General features: G+C 42.1%; 1 protein-coding gene across 3 annotated transcripts; it reads right to left on the bottom strand.

The window, feature by feature from the left end:
- cdc42ep1b (CDC42 effector protein (Rho GTPase binding) 1b) lies at positions 1–10807 on the bottom strand. Of its 3 annotated transcripts, none has more exons than XM_084926691.1 (4): positions 10618–10807; positions 9828–9998; positions 4191–6241; positions 1–1195 (listed from the first exon to the last, which is right to left on the bottom strand). In XM_084926691.1, exons 3-4 carry the CDS (start codon positions 4642–4644, stop codon positions 564–566), a joined length of 1086 nt encoding a protein of 361 aa, XP_084782817.1. In that variant the 5' UTR covers positions 4645–6241; positions 9828–9998; positions 10618–10807; the 3' UTR covers positions 1–563. The 3 variants fall into 3 exon arrangements, with proteins under 3 accessions (XP_084782817.1, XP_084782816.1, XP_084782815.1); XM_084926690.1 differs by lacking the exon at positions 9828–9998 and having other exon boundaries at positions 4191–4745; positions 5733–6241; XM_084926689.1 differs by lacking the exon at positions 9828–9998.
- Between the last annotated feature and the right edge of the window lie 7544 nt (positions 10808–18351).

The following is an 18351-nucleotide window of genomic DNA, read 5'->3' as shown; positions in this document are numbered from 1 at the left end:
TTTCATGTTTTAAATCAGTCTTTTATTACACCAGCCCACACTTTATTCAACATTGAGTCTAACACTGATACATGTTTACTGAGTATTATAGTTGTTACAGGAGGTCATCATATAGACTTTGGATTAGTATTAGAATTGAACCTGTAAAAAAACAAAATAAAAACAAAACAATCCCTTCTGTTAAATTTATTTACAGGGACTGTAGTAATGTGTTAATATTGAAACATAATGCAGCTACTTTGTTCCTTTAAATCCCAGCTTCCCTTTGACACCTCAGCCCTGCGAACTCTTTATTGTTCTTTTAATTTGCTTCAGAACATCATGACTACATAGTGTTAGTTGTCTGTATACTGAAAAGCAACAAATAAATAGACAGTTTAATATCACAACAGCAGTGTTGTCCAGGAAGAGGGGGGAGGTCTGGCATCATGACTGAGTATTGGTCAGTTATTTCCGTGTATATGCATGTGTAAAGGATGAAGGATGTTTCTGTTGAGGAACAGAAAGTCACACGTTCCTCCCTCGTGAACCCAGGTCGCTGGACAGTTTCAGAGTTTTGACATCTATACTTTTATCTCCTCCTCTTCTTCACTTAATTCGGGAGATGCTTCGCGGCTTTGGGAAATAGATTGGTTTGTACCGCTACTGCTCCTCCTCACTCCCTTCGTGAAGGATCCTCCACCGTAGTGGCGGGACAGCACGTCAGCAGCCTTCTGGAACCTTTCTGCCTCCATGACAGGCTCCGATCTATGAGGAGACCGAGCGGACGCATCCGGTGTCCTTACAGACTTCCTGTCCTCCTCCTCTGTCAAATCAGAAGTACCAGAGCACCGCCTGTTGTTCGTGTCCTGCCCGATTGACCCGCTGCACACGGAAAGGTCGGGTGAGGTGACTAGAGGGGTCTGCACGGGCGTCTCTGTTAGCGAGCTGTTGTCGTCTCCCTCCTCACCCTGCTCTTCCTCCCCTGCCTCTTGGCTGTGATTGGATATCCGAAGGCGGTTGGGGTCGTCAATCAAGCCCAAGACCTCAGCCATGAGAGAAGGGCCGAGGTCCACAGTGAAGGAAGTGAGGGAGTCCGAGCGCGTACGTGTTAGCCTGCCACTGTCTGGTGCCGAGCCTTTCTGCGCGTTTCCATCATGGAATTGTCTGTCGATGCGGGAGAGGCGCGGCAGAGTGACAAACCCAGACTGCAGACCTGCAAACAAAGACAAAAAGATGTGAATTAATTATATTACCAAATCAAACGAATCCTTTTTTTGATCTGCGAACAAGAACAAACATAGGCTGAACCTCAGCTGATCATGAAATGACCACATGTTGCTTAAGTTGCTTATATCTACCTACAATTACTACAAGCTGCTTTATAACACATCTCCCCTCCAGCTCCTCCCTGCAGTGCCATATACTGATCAGTGTCATATCTGCTCTCTACTCTGATCAGTCTGTTGGTCTTCTGCTGCTGGTCCTGCCTCCAGCTTTCCATGTATGCACATGTGAGGTGAGGACAGATCCACGCTGCTTTTTACACTTTTTGAGTTACTTCAAAAACAATTATCTTTGCAGTTTGAAAATCTGAATATCACGATCAGAAAAAGAATAATGCCTGTATGTTAAAAAAATAATAATAAGCTTTAATTCTTAAGTGTGAGCTGGAGGTTATGTTCTGCAGTTTAGCTCCCTGACCAGAGGGGGGCAGCATGTAACAACCCACTGGTAGTGTCAGGCTCCACGGTGCCTATCCAACAATAACTCACGCTGCCGTAAACACTGTGAATTAGTGTCACCATCACTTACTGTTAACTGTCAGTCAGCAGAAATGCAAGAGCAGTGAAGGGTGTTAAATGTTTTATAATGGAAGTCCAGCAACGTTAGTGAAGTGCTGGTGATGTTTGATTGATTTAGTTTTAAATTCTATGTGTAAAAATTTGAGAAATAATGTTTAAGAAAAAAATCCAGACTGCAGAGCATCAGTGAAAAAACTATAGTTGCAAATGACAACAGAGGGCGAATTCAAGACTGATACGAAAAAGCTCGTGCCTTAGCTCACTGACTCTCTCTCTGATGGCTTACATCATCAACTTTGTGTGCATTCCTTATGAAGTGGGTAATAAATCTGGAGAGCAAAAGGGGATTTCCAGTCTCCACACTGCAGACCACTGCCTGATAAGCTCTGAACGCTCAGCAGATATAATGAATGGTGTGTTTATGGCGTTCACTGAGGCACACGCACACAGAGATGACAGGAAAAGCCCTGCGAGTCTTTCTCTTTCTTCCAAACCAGCTGTGTGTATGTGTAAGTGTGTGTGTTTATGGGCCTAATTGTGTACAGGTGTTGCCTTGGTGATTCCAAATGATTCAGAAGAAGCCGGCGTGTTTACCGGTTGGCCTGGAGGAATGTGGGAATGGTGCTGAAAGAAGGGCAACCTCACCCTCTGTATTAATAGTCCAAGTCTGCTGGAGAGTGAGCTCAGACGACAATGAGAAATTGTATCATAGTAACAGCTTGAATTTGAAGAACAAGCTGAATGAAGATTTGGCATAGTTCATCTTGAATATGACAGCATGGCTTAGATACTGGCTCGCTGCCTGGTTATTTTTGGGCATCACATTTAATTTTCTATATAAATACCTTTTGCAGCAACTTCTATCTCAACAACAAAATAGAACAAATTGGCTGTGATGTTAATGTGGCATTGCAAAGCTTCTAAAAGACTAGAAGATCATGACGTCAAACTCATATAATCACCTTGGTTTGTGCCCCTCCTGCCAATACTAATCATTCTTATTCTACAATAGAAAACTTTGTCCCATGTGAGGTGAGGAGAAACCACGAGTTCCACATTTATCAAGACTGTCAAATGTCAAATGTCAGACCAAGTACAAAAAAAACAGACGATGCTGATGTGTCTTAAAAAATAATAACTACAATTTCAGCAACAGGATGCAGTTTTTCGACATTCAGTCCGTCTGACTGGACAAATGTGGTATTCTCTATCCACACAGCTAACAGCACTGCTACTCTAAAACATGCTCTGGTTACATATTGTATTGTTTTTTGTAGTTCTATCCTCTCTGGCTGACCACACAAACTTCTCTACAGAGTTCAAAGGATTAAAAATATGCATCTGCTGGTGTCAATACAAAAACATCTTTCACAGAACTAATTATTCCAGTCCTTTAACAGCTTCACCGACTTCCTGTAAAATACCACACTCAGTCTAAGATTCTGCTTCTTACTTTAAAGTCTCACCATAACATCGCACCTCCATTCCTATTTTCTCTCTGATGTTCTGCACACTTCCCCTCCTTTATATGCTCATGGGATTCCCTCTGTTGATCTCTTTAAGCCACCTGCTCATCTGACCACCACAAACTTTTGTGGAGCTTTTTTCTTTGGAGTTCTCTTTTTTAAAGCTTCCCTGCTCTGTTTGATCTTTAATTCTATGATGTATTAACTTTTGATTTTGTTTCCACCTGTTATTTTATGAATACTGTGCCTTTTGGCATTTAATCGCGTGCAAGATGTCCTTCAGAGAATCTTAATATCAATATTATTATTATTAGTAGTAGTATTGTTACACATGCAAGACGATCTTCAGTAGCTTTTTAAAAGCTCAAAACCTTCAAATGTCAAGGCAATGTTCGTAGGCATGTTTGACACATGTAGTCTAGCCTATGTAGCCTCTGTTGGATAATAAAAACTAAAAAGATCAAAAATGTGTGTGAGATAAAGGAGGGGCTGAAGGCTAAAGTATATTCATTATTATAAGAGGTAACAATTCTGGTTATCTTGCTGGGTTTATTTGTGAGGTTTCAGAAATAAGTTTCAAAATAAGCTTCTGTCACAACCTCACAGGTTTATCTGACGTAACAGGAACAAGCAATTTGTAAATGGATAGTGCTTCTAATGGCTTGTATTGTGACCTTTGACCTTTTCAGCCAACTGTGCAGTCCCACTGTCAACACGAGCGCACACAGTCTGTGCTCGAAGTCGATTAATCTGTGCCGCCATAGCTCGTGTGACACTCTTTCAGATAACACGCTGCTGCCTTCTTAATAAACCGTTATATTTGCGTATGATCGCCGCCTCTACATTTTCTCTGCTCACTTTTAATGAAGATAATCTCACCACTAAGATGCTTTACATAAGTCCAGTCCCATGCTGGAAGTGATTATCTGTATTATCTCACCATATGTGCAGAAGGAATCATCTGTTGAGCTGATGGAGCTGGGGAACAGCACCCTCTGCAGGCACCCATTGGGTGAGTCTATGTTCAGCTGGGGCAAGGAGATCGCATTCTTGATGATAGGTGAGATATCTGGCGGCGGGGAAGACAAATCGCGAGAACCCCCTCGTGGCCGCGGACCAGAAGTCTTGCGCACATGCCGAAAGGTGCGTGTGAAGAATCCTGTTGTTTTGGAGCTGCTCGCTGAGTCTGGACTTCCTGGCTCCCTGATGCCTCCGTAGTTGCTGAGGAAGGAAGTGTCGCCAAACACATCCCCGCCACGACCGACGTGCATGGTGTGCCGGAAATCTCCCAGCGGTGGGCTGATCATGTCCACAGAGAGGTCGCTCTTGAAGCGACGTTTCCCTTGAGAGCCAGACACAAGGCCTTTAATCCCTGGCAGCTTTCCAAGACTCATAGTGGCAAAGAAAAGTTGCGGAATTTCCCTTTAAAATTTGAATGGAAACGCCTGGACTCTGACTACACGTCAGTCAAGTCTGAAATCCAGTTTGGGGTCCACTGGAAAAAAAAAAGAAGGAAAAATTGAAAAGCCTGGACAGCGAGGAGAGAGAACAGAAATATGTGGTCGTTCAGTCAGCAGAGAATGTGTGTATAATCAATTCTCAATACAGTCACAGCCAGCTATTCAACCACTGCCTGCCCCCGGCGTCCTTTTACAACTCCACTCTAAGATGCCAAAATGAATGTAGAGCCGTCCCCGTCTATTTCACCCTCTCTGTCTCCACTCATTCACCGCTGCTTTTGTCCAAAATGACCAAACGTACTTCTACTGCGCAACTGTAGATTTCGGTGATGACAAAATAACAAAGATAAACGTCAAACCACGCTTCCTCTGGTTACCTCAGCCTGAGAGCATAAGGCTGACTGAGTAGTTATTCAGCAAATTAAGAAAAGAAAATCACTTCACAGCTGAAAGGACACTCAGCTGTCAAACAGCTGTTTGAAAACAATAAACCAGGCTGGTTTTTATAGTGCTTTCACTTAATTTAATCCTTTGTTTACTCTTGAAGAACTTAAATTTTGCTTGCACACATTAAGAGAATCATGTCACCAGGAAGTCTTATGAAGGTGTGCTTAATTTCCCTTTTATGAGGCTTTTACACAGAAAAAAACAGCAGATATTAAAGGGTATAACAGAAATATTACTACATCCCTTCACTTGACGTACTTTCTCTTCTCACTATTACTGATAGCCTAAATTAGCCTAAATTTGAGACAAACACTTGAGTGTGTGCCTGAGGTGTTACTCAGGTCGTCTGTGGTTTCTAACCGCACTTTAGCAACTCATGAACATTGCATGCACACGGGGCAAGCAGTGATGAAATGCAAGCATTCTGAATCACTGAATGGAAATTGTCAGTCTTTTGCTTTTATTAGTCAGTGAGCTTTATCTTGTTTGAGGTTCACAAGCTTTCAGGTACTTTCTGTAAAGACTCAAAAAATACAGCTGAAATTTAACACTGCTGCATTTCCGATATTGCTTACTGGCATTAAGTGTTTGTTCTGAGAGGGTCTTAAGTGTCTTATCCACTGCGCTGTTCTCCACTTGTCTTCCTTAGTGTCCGAGCAAACAAAAAACAGGGCGTCCGCTGCCATGCACAGTCTACCGCTGAAAAGATTTATCCATGTGCGGCACCACACTGTCCACAGGACATCCTGTCCCCAGGCCTTGTCGCCTGGCTTCTTTGTCCTCTGTTCCCTGTGTACCCAAGAGGTAAAACCTTTTGAGAGCCAACGAAAGCAATCAGAGCAAAAGAAGAAGGGTGATGCGCTCTTGGAAAGGGCAATAAAGTAAAGCGGTGTAATCCAGTAACTGTTTTGTCTGCATCGTTCTGGGAGAACGATAAAGCTCCTTCAGGATTGTCCGTGCACTGGATTAGCTGCTAATCCCTTCTGTCTTCCCTCCCTCTCGGACTTCCTCACTAGCCTTCTTCAATCCACTTAGGACTTCAGTGTTTGCCAGGTAGGTTTTCATTCAGTTCACATGGGGCAAGCTAAAGATTAGGGAGAGAAAAGGAGAGAGATGAGAGTTACACAGGAGACCAAACCCTAAACAAGGAGTTTTCAGGCAGACATAAATGCATCAGAGCTCTAAAATGTTGCACTGCTGCGATTATTTGCTGGGCAGTCTGTGACCGAACTTAACAAATAAAACCTGACGTGGGACTTACAGAGGTCTTCTGTGTGTACTTAGACTCACCTCCTTACCCTTTACACACTTTTGTAGTTTAGAATCTGATTTAGCTTAATGTTGAAGCAGTGACTCAACAGGTGGGGAAATAATCAGCTCTTTGAATAAATGACTCTCCAAAAACATCCGAAGGTCCCCAGGTTCTGTTTTTCCTGGACACACTTAGAGGACTGTCTTCCTTCCTGCTGAACAAATGAATCCAAGGCAAAAGGAGCACTAGTAATCTCCAAACACGAGACCTTTCAACAACACGGCCAGCGATGGATTAACGGCACAGGCTGCAGGAGTTACTAGCCGAGGCTGCTGCCAGGCCAATCTGGAAGTGTGATCTAAGAACTTAAGTAAGATGATGGCACCACGCTTGCTGGGAATAGGTCTGAGCTAAGATCGCTTCCTATTAATTTTTGGTTACTGATACAGTTCCAGCACAAAGATTTTGAAACAGATAACATTTACTGACCTGAAGAAGGGAAAGAAATCAGAGGAAAAAGTAGACATATTTGCAGAAAGAGCCAATATCCATTCATACAAGAAGAGGGAAAGTCTGGGGATTTGACCACTTCTGATCTCTCAGCTCAGCTTAATAATACTTAGCTTTAGTGATTTGGGCCTGTGCAGCACAAGAAGGTGAGTGACAGATAACCATTAACCTCAGAGGCAAACATGCAGTGTAGATGACAACACCAGCCTTGGAAAGAGTTGGATTGGAAACTGCTTTGTGCTGTTGGGAGTTTTAGATTAAATCCCCAACTTTTGAAGTCCTTCAATTAAAATAAAAAATATGACTAGCTTTTTGTTTTTATCCCTATTTCCTAACACATTAGTATTACATATGAACGAGTGGAGCACCCTTTCAGGCAGAGTGCAACTTGTGATTTTGGAGCTAAAATTTACAGATGTCCCATAAACACATCGCGTGCAGCCAATCATGACCTCAGAGTTTTGAAAACAGGAACGTTAGGAAGATTCACTAGCTGCAGTAAATGCTTGTGTCTGTGTGATTGTGGCTTCGACATGTTGCTGTGTAGAACAGGCAGAATGGTTTGCAGCTTTCTAAAAAACTGCTGATCCAAACATGTCCAGCTTTCTTTGTGGGGAGCAGAGTAATGACATTTAACGAAAGACACAACTTTATGGCCTGTCCTCACTTTCTACACCCGTTGAAAAGGAATTTTTGAGAATTCGGACTAAGTTTTAGGTTTGGGTTTAGAACTATGTCGGGGTTAAGTTAAGAATTTTGTCAATTTGTTCTGATGGTTAAATTTAGAAGTGAGAAGCTTGGCAATTATTTAATGTCAATGAATGCCCTGCAAAGATAACTAAACAAATGTCCACCTGTGTTTCTATGTGCCCCTCCCACTACATAAAGAGTGGAGCAGCTAGCAGTCACTCTAGGGCAGGGTTGGAGTATTAACTTTTCCAAGGGACCACATTAGAAACTGGGACTGTTGTGGAGGGCTGCATCAATGAACTCAATTCAATTGAATTCAATTTTATTTACATAGCCCCAATTCACAGTTATAGCTGCCTCAACATTCTGCTTATTATTAATTTTATCTCTATGTAAGCATTTTTGGTGCAGCCATCCACAACAGTTCCAGTTCTACATGAGGCCCGTTTGGCAAAATTAATTGCACACCCCTGCTCTAGAGTAAACGCTGCATAAACACTGGCATCGTGGAACAACTTTTCGCGTACATATAAGAAGCACTGGTAGAACTGGCCTCAAACTCGGTGCTGCACTCACTCAGGTTCCTAGCGATGTTTGACAAGGACCATATGAATGGCTATCGACGCAAACGAAAAGCAAACACAGGGACAAAGTCTCCTTGAATTATTACTACTAAGTGTGTTAATCAGTCACAGCTTCTCATGGTGCAGCTTTATGTTTCTCCAGCTCTTCTAGCTGCCAAATTCTTCTAGGTACATAACAGACTTTTATATAATATTCTTCCTCCTCCCCTCTTGTGACTTTGTGAGCAGTAATTCAGCTCAGCTCTCCATGTAAAATTAAGTGTAATTCCGGCACATAAACTCAGTTTGGAAACTTCAATCCTACAATTGGCCTTGTTAGGAACACACAGAAAGACGTTTAGATGTGCTAAACATGCTAATTATCCCTAAATTAAACCTGCGGGCATCCGTAAACAAACCTGTTTCACATGAGCGGCCGGGCTGATTGCAGACACAGTGGCAAACATGCAGGTCTGAAAAGTGTAATGGGAACAGCGTGCATCAATTACGGGCATCAAATAAAGGATCTGGGGACGCTGATGAGAAGCACATTTATACCTCCGTCTTTAAGTGTGTGTCCCCCTCGGCTTCTATTTTAGGCTTTCACTTTAATTAATCTCACTGTCCTTTGTCTCTGTCTTTCCCTATGTCACAAAAAAATACACACACTGTCAAACATGCTTCCTGTCTCTGTCAGTCACCCAGCTGCAAGTGGAATTACCGCGTTAGTTAAACATCTGGTACCACAGACCCACAAACTGCAAAAATGGGCTCTGGAGACATCTGAGAGGCTGGCAGCAAAGCATGGTCGCATGTAGACTTATATGGAGATGCAGGGCTGAGTCAGAGTGGATCAGCTCTGAAGTTACTTCCTCCCCTGGACCGGAGGGCCGTCGTCCTCTTAGAGCACTGCACCAGCAAACTGTGGTTGAGGTCAGAGCACCCTGACCATTACACACAGCTCAAAAATACAGCATGCGCTCACTTTACAAGGATCGACTGCTGCAACGTGGCAATGCACTTCACAGCCTGCCATGAGGGTGTCTGTGCTGCACACATTCAAGAGCACTATACATGATTTGACTCTGTCAGTGATGACTGAGAGGTGTGACATCTGGGTTTACGCTGATTCAACTGATATCACAGTGCGTACATGGAAGCACTTACTTGTATATAACCTTTCTTTTCCTCCTCTGTCGCGTACTTTGATGTTCTCTTGAGTCAACAAAACTTGTGCAGAAACACTGAAGATAACAACACTTAAGAGCTCCCCGACGGGTTCACTAACTTATTTTTTAGTGCACAAATACTGTGAGGAAAGCACTGCAAAACAACTGCAGGGTAAGCAAACACATCAGTCACTGTGGCCATGTTTAACACTCGCCATCTGTCACTAGTTTCGTGAATTCTTTTTTTTATGTTTGGGACTTGGGTCAACAAAACTCTGGGGAAACGAGGCCCGGCAACAGTTACGTGCAAACACGTCTGATTCTATTTGAGAGCATCGCCTGACAAAGGCTATAATGAAATCTGCCAAACTTCCACCAAGCAAACACAATGAGAAGGTGCAGTTGATGAAATATTAAACTGGCCGTTTAAAGGAGTAATTATTAAGCACATAAAGCATGTTTAGTTCATTGTCCTCGTTCACTCACCATCCTCAAGAGAGGTCAGCGATTAACACAGGCCCAAGCCTCTGAAAGGACTCCAGTTGTTTAGATGGTTGAAGGGCAGCCTCTCTAACAGTGACGCCAGCTCCCTGACAGGCTGCCAGCCCAGTGATCTGAGACCTGGCACAAATCTGGGACAGTTGTTCTGTGGCTCAGCTGGAGGAGAACGCCAACCAATTGATTTAAAACGCTTAAACCAAACAAAATGTCACCACCTCACTTCTAAACGAGCGGGGCTGCAGTGCACGTTACGGGCTTTACAGTCACTTCTGTTTTAATTTGATTAAAAACACAAACCACCTCTGAGTTTGTGGGAAGTGACGATGTTAAAGAGGATGTACAGAAAAAGTTACGCAAAAAGTCACTTCAAATTAAGTGACTGACAAGCTCGGGGATACAGAGAGACGTTTACTGAACAATGATGCTGCATTTGGATTGATACACCTGCAATATATGAACCGTGTGAAGCTTGGATAGCGCTTTTTGTTTGTTTGTTTGTTTGTTACTTTGCAGAGACAAACAGACTCTGTCATTGGAACAAAGGCGTGTAACAGGTTATTACAACTGAATAAGACGCAAAAGTGAAACAGCTCCATGCTGTTCTTCTCATACACTGAATGCATGCCTAAAAACGAATTCATAGGAACACTTTATTCAGACCGTGTAACTGCACCTCGGCTATAACTTTTGCTGTTCTTATCGCAGGCTCATTAGCAGTTCTCAATTTCAAGCCACATGCACAAAGCCATTAACAAACTCCCTCGATTAATCTTACCTTAGAGAAAAGAAGGAAAAAAACGCAGAGGGCGGATTCTTAAAAAATTCGAGGTTACCATCTATTTTCGTTTTCATCCTGCTCGGTTTGCGGTGTGCACCGTAAGTTTCTGCTGGGACATCAGTGCACCGCAGCAGCGCTGCGGATCCGTGCTGCTGCTGCTGCTGCTGGCAAGTGAACTGGAAGGGGATGGGGAGGAAGAGGAGAGAGAGAGAGAAAGAAGGGTGTGGGTGGAGGTGGTAGGAGGACCTCGGAAGTGTGAAACCCTGCCTTATGCATGCATGTTATAGGTAACATGCAAAGCTAAAACCTGACCGAGAAGGATCAACATTAACTCAACATAAGATGAATGAAAAGAAGAAAGAGTGTGAACAACGTGCAGATCTGTTCATCAGGCTTGTGATAAAGCAGAACGACTCAAACAGCAGAAATAGCTGACACAGTCACAGTCACAGGCAGGTGTGAGCCTCATGGAGGGCTGGAGGCTTTAATAAGAAACTATAGTGGCCGTTCCCACACTGTCCAGCCACTGTGAGGTTATACTTATAAATATGAGCACATGTCTAGAAGTTTTGCTGTTGTTTATTTTCTTTTTTTAATGTGCATTTACTTCCTGTCTGAACTCATCTGCATCTTTGGCCCTGCCTTTGGGCAGGAAGCAGTAACTCTTTATCAAAAACATGACCTGATATGTGCAGCAAATACACAGACATGTGCACATGCCCTGACCTTTATTCAGATTTCCTCATATCTGCATAGATGTCATCTGTGGGTTTGTGGCTTTTTGAGGAGAAAAAATACACTCGTGGCCAAGCTTATGTGGGCATGCAACTATCTGTTTGCAGGTAGGTGTGTGATTGTGTGGGATATCTGCGCGAACAGCTCATTAACAAAGCACATATCTCACACATATATCCACAGCAGACACAAAATAATTCTTTACTTGTTAAACTCTGTTAAACCTTTGCTTCAGTTGACATCCATCAAACTCTTTAATATGACTTTTTAGAAGAGTTTTGGTGCTTCTTATTCTCACTAGTTTTGCTCTTTTAAACTGAGATTCAGAGGTTAAATTATCCCCGTAGGTCCACTAATGCCTACTTATCACTCACACCAGCTGTTGTAGTCCCAGAAATGAAAAAAAAAGAAAAGTCTAGAGATTTGACTGGATGAACAGAAGCCCAGATGTCTGATCTGATTACCTTATGATGTATATATGACAATGAAAAATCATTTTGAAACCTGCAAAATATGATCTCATTGCAAATGTTAAAGAGCAAGATAAAAAAAGGGGGGGGGATTGTGGGAGAGAAGCTGATAGCTCAGATGAAGTTGGTAAAGGGGAGGCGCTTGAAGAGAAGCAGATGCGATGACGGGAGACGGTACTGTGGACGGATACGAGACGAGGTTTCATCACTGCTGTGTTAATCTGAGTGGTTGAGCAGCTCCCACTGACAAGTATCACAGGCTCTCTGATGAGCAGTGAAAAAAAAAGAAACAGAAGACAGAGGGAGTGAGCAATAACAGGAAGTCAGACACCATAAACTATTGTGCTGAAAATATTGTCTCTGCTCAGGAGTGTTTGAGATCACATTTTGAATTCTTGTTGCACAAGCAAGTTATGGCAGAAATGGGCTCAAGCATGGATTAAAGAGGACAAACTGACCAAAAAAAAAACCCCACAAAAAACCAAAAACGCACACACACAAAGCTTGTGGGAAAAAGAGGAGGAAAGAGAAGGGGGTGAAGAGGAAGGAATGCTAGTCAAACAGGATGAGAACTCTCAGACAGACGAAGGCTTTCTGCACAGGAAATGGCTTTCTCGCAAATCAGAGAGGACGCCAAGAAGTTAAAACTCCTTTCAGATGCTGAAATTCATTTAGCAGTTAACGGCTCACTATCGCCATCGGCCTGTCAGTGTAATGAGCTCATCCAGTGAAAACACATTTAAACAAATTAGGTATGATTGAATATAAGGGTGATTTCACTTTGCACTTGGCTCCTGATTTAGAGACCAGATACAGGGTAGACTCCTGATCTCCACAAACCCAGATGTGCGTTTGTAGAAGACTCTGAAGACTCTGAAGGTGATATATGGAAGGTTTAAAAGGGACAAAAAAGAAGCTGATCTCTGTGTCTTTGCTGGATCTACGCTCCTGTTTTGGATGGATTCAGGCCTGCCAGGAAGCTGAGTGTTGGCTCGGAGACAATAGAGTATTGTAAAGTAAATCCTCAGTGCTTTCTAGGCTGCAATAAAACAACAGGCATGAACACAAAGACGCATGCTGAAACACTTTGTTTTTAGATACCGGGGTTTAAATTTAGGAGAGCGGTGTTTTTTAAGACAATAACGTCTGACGCAGATTATCTGTTTATTCTATTCTATTATTATACTGAGACTCATTCCCTGGAAACTTTGCAACAAAAAGTTTCTCACCTTTTGCATCACATCAGCATTTTTGCATCAGAATTTTGTTAAACTCTTCCTGCAAAGTAATCTACCTCTTAGCTGTTGATCCACTTAATCCCCAAGAGAAGCCCAGAGAGGCAAGTTAGATGAAAGTCAGAAAAAATATGAGAATAATGAGGAGTAATTGGTAAGTCTTGACATTTGGTTTGAGCTAAAGTTGAACCCCAGTGTCCAGGGCAAAATTCCAGTATTGAACCCACACATCTACCCCTCCCACGTTCAGGGACGTTGCTCTTTAGTTCTTCAGCAAAAGCCATGGGGTTGTGCAATTCATAGTTTTGTGGTTAAGTTTTACAAACAAACACTTTAAAAAGAAGAACCACAAAGAAGGAAAGAAAGCAGCTTTTTCACCAGTTCCTGAGAAAACATTTTTCCTCAACCAGTTTTTACCAGCTAAAAACAAAGAAGTCAACAAATTATCCCGGCTGAGCCCTTTTCGAACCTTAATTTATGTCTTAAAGGAAATAAATAAATTTAGATCAGACTGAAAATATGCCTAATAACAATGGTGATTTAAAATGTGGGGAGCTTTTATATGAGTGGGGTATCACACAATTATTGTTGCGTTTCTGCAGTCTGCTTTAGAAAAACAAGAATCTGGAGTACTGAGATCTCTTAAGACATTTCAATGCATTGCATCACATAGTGTCCAAAAATTCAATTTGCATGTGTGTGCTGCATGTCTCTGTCAATTTTCTAAAAAGTGTGCATGCATGTATGAAGCTTTACTTTGCTCTGCAGGAAGCCACACTCCAGCTCATTTATTCTCACCTTCTGCAGTGACAGAAAACAGCATAAGTAAGTGAGGGCACAGTTTTGTGCAGGGATATTGCATGACCTTTTTAAAAGCCAGGAGGAATCATTAGAGATACAAAGACTCAGCAAGAGTTAATCTCTTGTCCCTTTATGTCTGCCTGTGGAGACAGATGACGGTGCCTAGGAGCACCGGTGAGAGACCAGCCACTGTTCTCACAGAAATAGTTGCTCCTGCTCAGAGCGTACACGCAGATGCTGAGCTGGATATGAAAACAAAGCAGACATCTGATTTTGTCAAAAGATTATGAGCAACAACTAGATGGCTTCTTGAAATCTTACTGAATAACTTAACCCAACTAATACTCTCTCCAGCTCACTTCTTTCATTTCCAAGAGGGTTGATTGTCCTGTTGGTGAGTTTCATTGATGCCAGTTAACATGAAAAAGCCAGTGGTATGTGACCCAGCAGCAGGTGTGGCATCTGTCAAACCTTTGACCTTGGACAGAAAACAATGACACCCAGATGCTATCTCTGCTTTTGTCCTCTTCAACTTTATATAAAGCACAGAAGCAGGAGCTGCCACAGAAAATAACACCGGGCATGTTGACATGTGAGCTTAAATACTCAAAAAAACGAGTGGAATCCAAAAAGACCAGAAAAATATATATAATGTGTATTGTGACGGTTTTATTACTATATAACCCTGATTCTGTTTTAAGGCAACTTTTAGCATGCGGTTATAGCAAAAGATGCCTTTTTAACACTGCGTATCTGAAAATTGATGTGCAGCGGTTTGTAAAGTTGTCTGTGTCTGCATTTCAAATGTGTGGTGAAGCTCAGATTTAGACAGCCATGTTACACCCTGTAATTCTACTCAAACCTCACTGCTCTGGAAGGAGAGTGACAGGAAGAGGAGCAGGCCGGGGCGCCAGTTTTCACTGGCACCACAAAGATGTTTGTGTGTGCGTGTGCGAATATTTATCTGTGTTGGTTTATCTAAATGTGAAAACAGACTCTAAGCAGCATAATGGGTCAATTAAGGATGATTGATACCGTGTGGGGGGAAAGGTTTCATTTAGTGGTTGACGTTACTTTTGGACTAAACTACCTTTTTTTACTACTAGAGCGTACATTAAGAGTTTATATTTGCCTTTCACACAGCTCTAGATGTGTGCGTCCGTTTGTGTTGTATAATCCCAACTACAAACCAAAGACATTTTCCTCTTCTTTCATTCCAACAGCTGCAAAACAGCCTGACCAAGACCAATAATGCATGATTTGTATAAAGAAGGAGACACCAAATTGATTATGCACTGTGTTGTGACTACAATACTGGCAAAAGAGTCAACCGTCATTTATATTTTGCCAGGAAAAATATATGGAAATACATATGCAAACATAGAGTTTGTACAATTTTAACGAGCTTGAAAGTGAATATTTGATATATTTGGCACCTCTATTCTTTAAGTAGTCTTCAGGAATAGTTCTCCAGGTTTCTTGAAGGACATCCAAAGCTCTTCTTTAGATGCTGGCTGCCTTTTGTTTTGTTGCTTTAATAATGTTGAGGTCTGGCCTCTGGGGAGGCCAATCCATGACTGATGTCAGTGTTTATTGTGTGTTTTTCTATCCCGGTATGCTTTTACTGCCCTGGCAGTGTGTTTGGTATCACTGTCATGCTGACAAATGAATGAGACATGTTCTAAATTGTATTGCATACTAGATCAAAGTCTGACGGTACTTTTCTGTGTCCATCATTTTTGACGAGAATTGAAATATTTCAATTTCTATTATCTTTAGCACTTTTCATAAATTCAACTAAAGAAATGGGAACAAATTATTTTTAACAGGCTGCTAATTACAAAGTGTCTAAAAGTTATATTTTTGATAAGTTGACACAACACTGGTACACACCTCGATGTGCCATTTTTAAGCTTGAATCTTTCTCATGTTATTTAATCCTCTAATTATGGTCAGGTACAAGGACTGGACTAAAAAATGAGTGAAAAGCAGCAAATGTCTAAAGAAAACTGTCACAGACTTTCAGGAAACCCAGAGAACTATTGCTCAAGACGCCTTTAATAAAGTATAACAAAGTCTGGCTCCTTGGAAGCTAAATATAAATGACGTGTGGCACAAGACCTTTGAGCAGCACTGTATATAATAATATTATATTAAATTAAAAATACCACCATAACAAGAAGGTTATCAGATGTCATCCCACACATTGTTTTTCTAGGCATGATGTTTGCTTTGCTAAGAATTTCTTCCTTCACTCTGATGTTCTGGTGATTATCAATGTTGATTCCATGCTAAACAGGAAATTGCATATAACTGTGGGATATTTACAAGATCTCATTAAGCTATGCTGGAGTTCCCACATTAGAGGAAAATCAAGTGTATTTCTTGGTCGTGGGAATCCAATCAGGCTTTCTTACAAATCTATCTTCCTCTTTACCAGTAGGGAATAGTTGCTACACATCATTTAATATTAACCTAATATTAATTTCTCACTTATAAACTTTATCTTAAAGTATCCCTTATCAGCAGCCTGATCAGTCAGGGGATCTTCTGTCACAATCTTCTGCCTCCAAAGGAAGCATAAATCACATGTCATCAGATTTAAATCTGTCTCCGTTACTCATGCCCCCGCGGCTCGCTTTCTCTGCCTCTGTTTTCTAAAAAAGCCAGAAAAGATGCATTCTTTGTGGACACAAAGGGGTGATTCTGTGCAGCCGCCAGCCTTGAGTCATCGGTGGGGTCAGCTGCCGGGTGAAGAGCCAGGCCTGTTGTGTTCTGAGCAGGAGCGGAGAAGAACAACACAGATGAACCCAACAGAAATCAGCATTTTTAAGATGTTTTCATTCTGTTCTGGGTTCTTATTGCTTTAGCTGAAGTTGTTGGATCAATACTGCATTCTTGTGATCACGATAGTGCATTTTGCTTTTCAGATGTTGAAGCACGCACTTACTTTTTTATTCATAAAAGAAAAAGTCAAAGAGAAGAAAAATTAAATATGTGCAGTGAACGTAGGAATTCTGCGCAGACTATTTCTGTCTGACTGAACTTCCACAATATCACACATTCCAGCATGAACGAACTGTGGGGTCCGGTGCCGTCTTCAATGGCTCCTCTGTGCCGCTGTCACCTCAGAAACAACAGGAATGCTCATTCACTGCAGCCCTCCCTCACGCCGCAGGCCAAGGCCTGAACCGAGAGTTAGGGATTGGGCTGTCTGAAGAAGAAAGCTGATGACAGACAGTAAGGCAAAGTGAAAGAGAAAAGGGAAGAATAGAGAAGATAAAAGAGTGGGCAAGAGGGAGCACAAAAGAGGGGGTCAGGAAGGCAGACAGGCACAGGCAAGATATGACTTTTTGAGCTATAAGTACAGACGGGTGAAACTGAAAGTCAAAGAAAAATGAGACACCAGAAGATAAAAAATAGAGGGAGGAAGCTGAGCTATACTCTGTTTCCCCACCTAGCTTCCTGTAATGTATGGGTGTATGAATGCATATTTTGGTATCTCATTTACAATCCCCTGTCTGCATTAACCCACGCTGTCTCTCAGCAGGACCACAGAGACCCCAAGCCCAGAACTGGGGACGTAAAATGACCTTCTTCTGCCGGCCCCCTGCATTTCCTCTCTGAATTATACTGTAACTGAAGGACTCATTTCACATGACAATCCCTGAGTGAGCCCACTTTAAGTGTTAGCTGCCCTGAAAAAGAAAAGGGTCTATGGGTGGCTTTATAACCATATGTTTTGTTTATGTCATACATGTTAAAGATGTACTTAAATTTAGTTTAAAGGGGAAACGAACACAGATGTCATAAAGTCTTTTAGTGCTCCTCTACTTCCTTATATATGACTGGTAATTGCCACCTATCTACACACTGATTTTCCACACCTCCACACCTTCCACAGGCTTGTTACCTCTTTTCTTCCTGGATGGATGAGTCAGGGTTCCCACTTATTTGAAACCCTGATTCATTAGACTATATTTACTAAGAGATTTGGAAGATACCGAGGACAAGCCCACATCCAAAAGTCTGCAGTGAAAAAAGTCTGAGAATGAAACTGTGCGTCACTGTATTTTGGGCAAAATGCTCTCTCAGGTGTCCCTTGTCTTGGTGACTAACCTGCTGAGCTCCAGGGCAGGGCTTCCTGCAATAACAACCGTCTCCCCTGTAGTTTTAAAAGGTAGCAGGTTTGTTTGTTTTTTTTTCTTTTACTCTTGTAGCACCTGGTGGATGATTCACAGTGTTAATGACTAGTGTTTTCTTTATGACAATTGTGTGGCAACTAACAATTTGACGCAGCAGTGCGAACCGAAGGTAGCCTGTCTAATTTTTCCATCTGACAGCCGTGGAAAGTGGGAAATGCTGAGCTTATACGTGACAGCTGTGTGTGTGTGTGTGTGTGTGTGTGTGTGTGTGTGTGTGGGTGTGTGGACGAGCATTAGTTGAAAGCGCCATCTAGTGCCTCCGGCCTCTGCTACACTGACATCATA

The sequence above is a fragment of the Perissodus microlepis genome, chromosome 4, assembly GCF_051167445.1.
Source record: "Perissodus microlepis isolate ML-2025 ecotype Zambia chromosome 4, ASM5116744v1, whole genome shotgun sequence".
Taxonomy (NCBI): domain Eukaryota; kingdom Metazoa; phylum Chordata; class Actinopteri; order Cichliformes; family Cichlidae; genus Perissodus; species Perissodus microlepis.
Note: the sequence above shows the minus strand (reverse complement) of the source record. Positions and strands in the feature narration are given on the sequence as shown.

Bases quoted from the DNA above. Each gene is read 5' to 3' on its own strand.
- cdc42ep1b (XM_084926691.1), bottom strand. From the start codon at position 4,644: ATGAGTCTTGGAAAGCTGCCAGGGATTAAAGGCCTTGTGTCTGGCTCT. The intron at 1,196-4,190 runs GTGAGATAATAC...CTTTGTTTGCAG, and splicing joins TGATTCCTTCTGCACATATG to GTCTGCAGTCTGGGTTTGTC.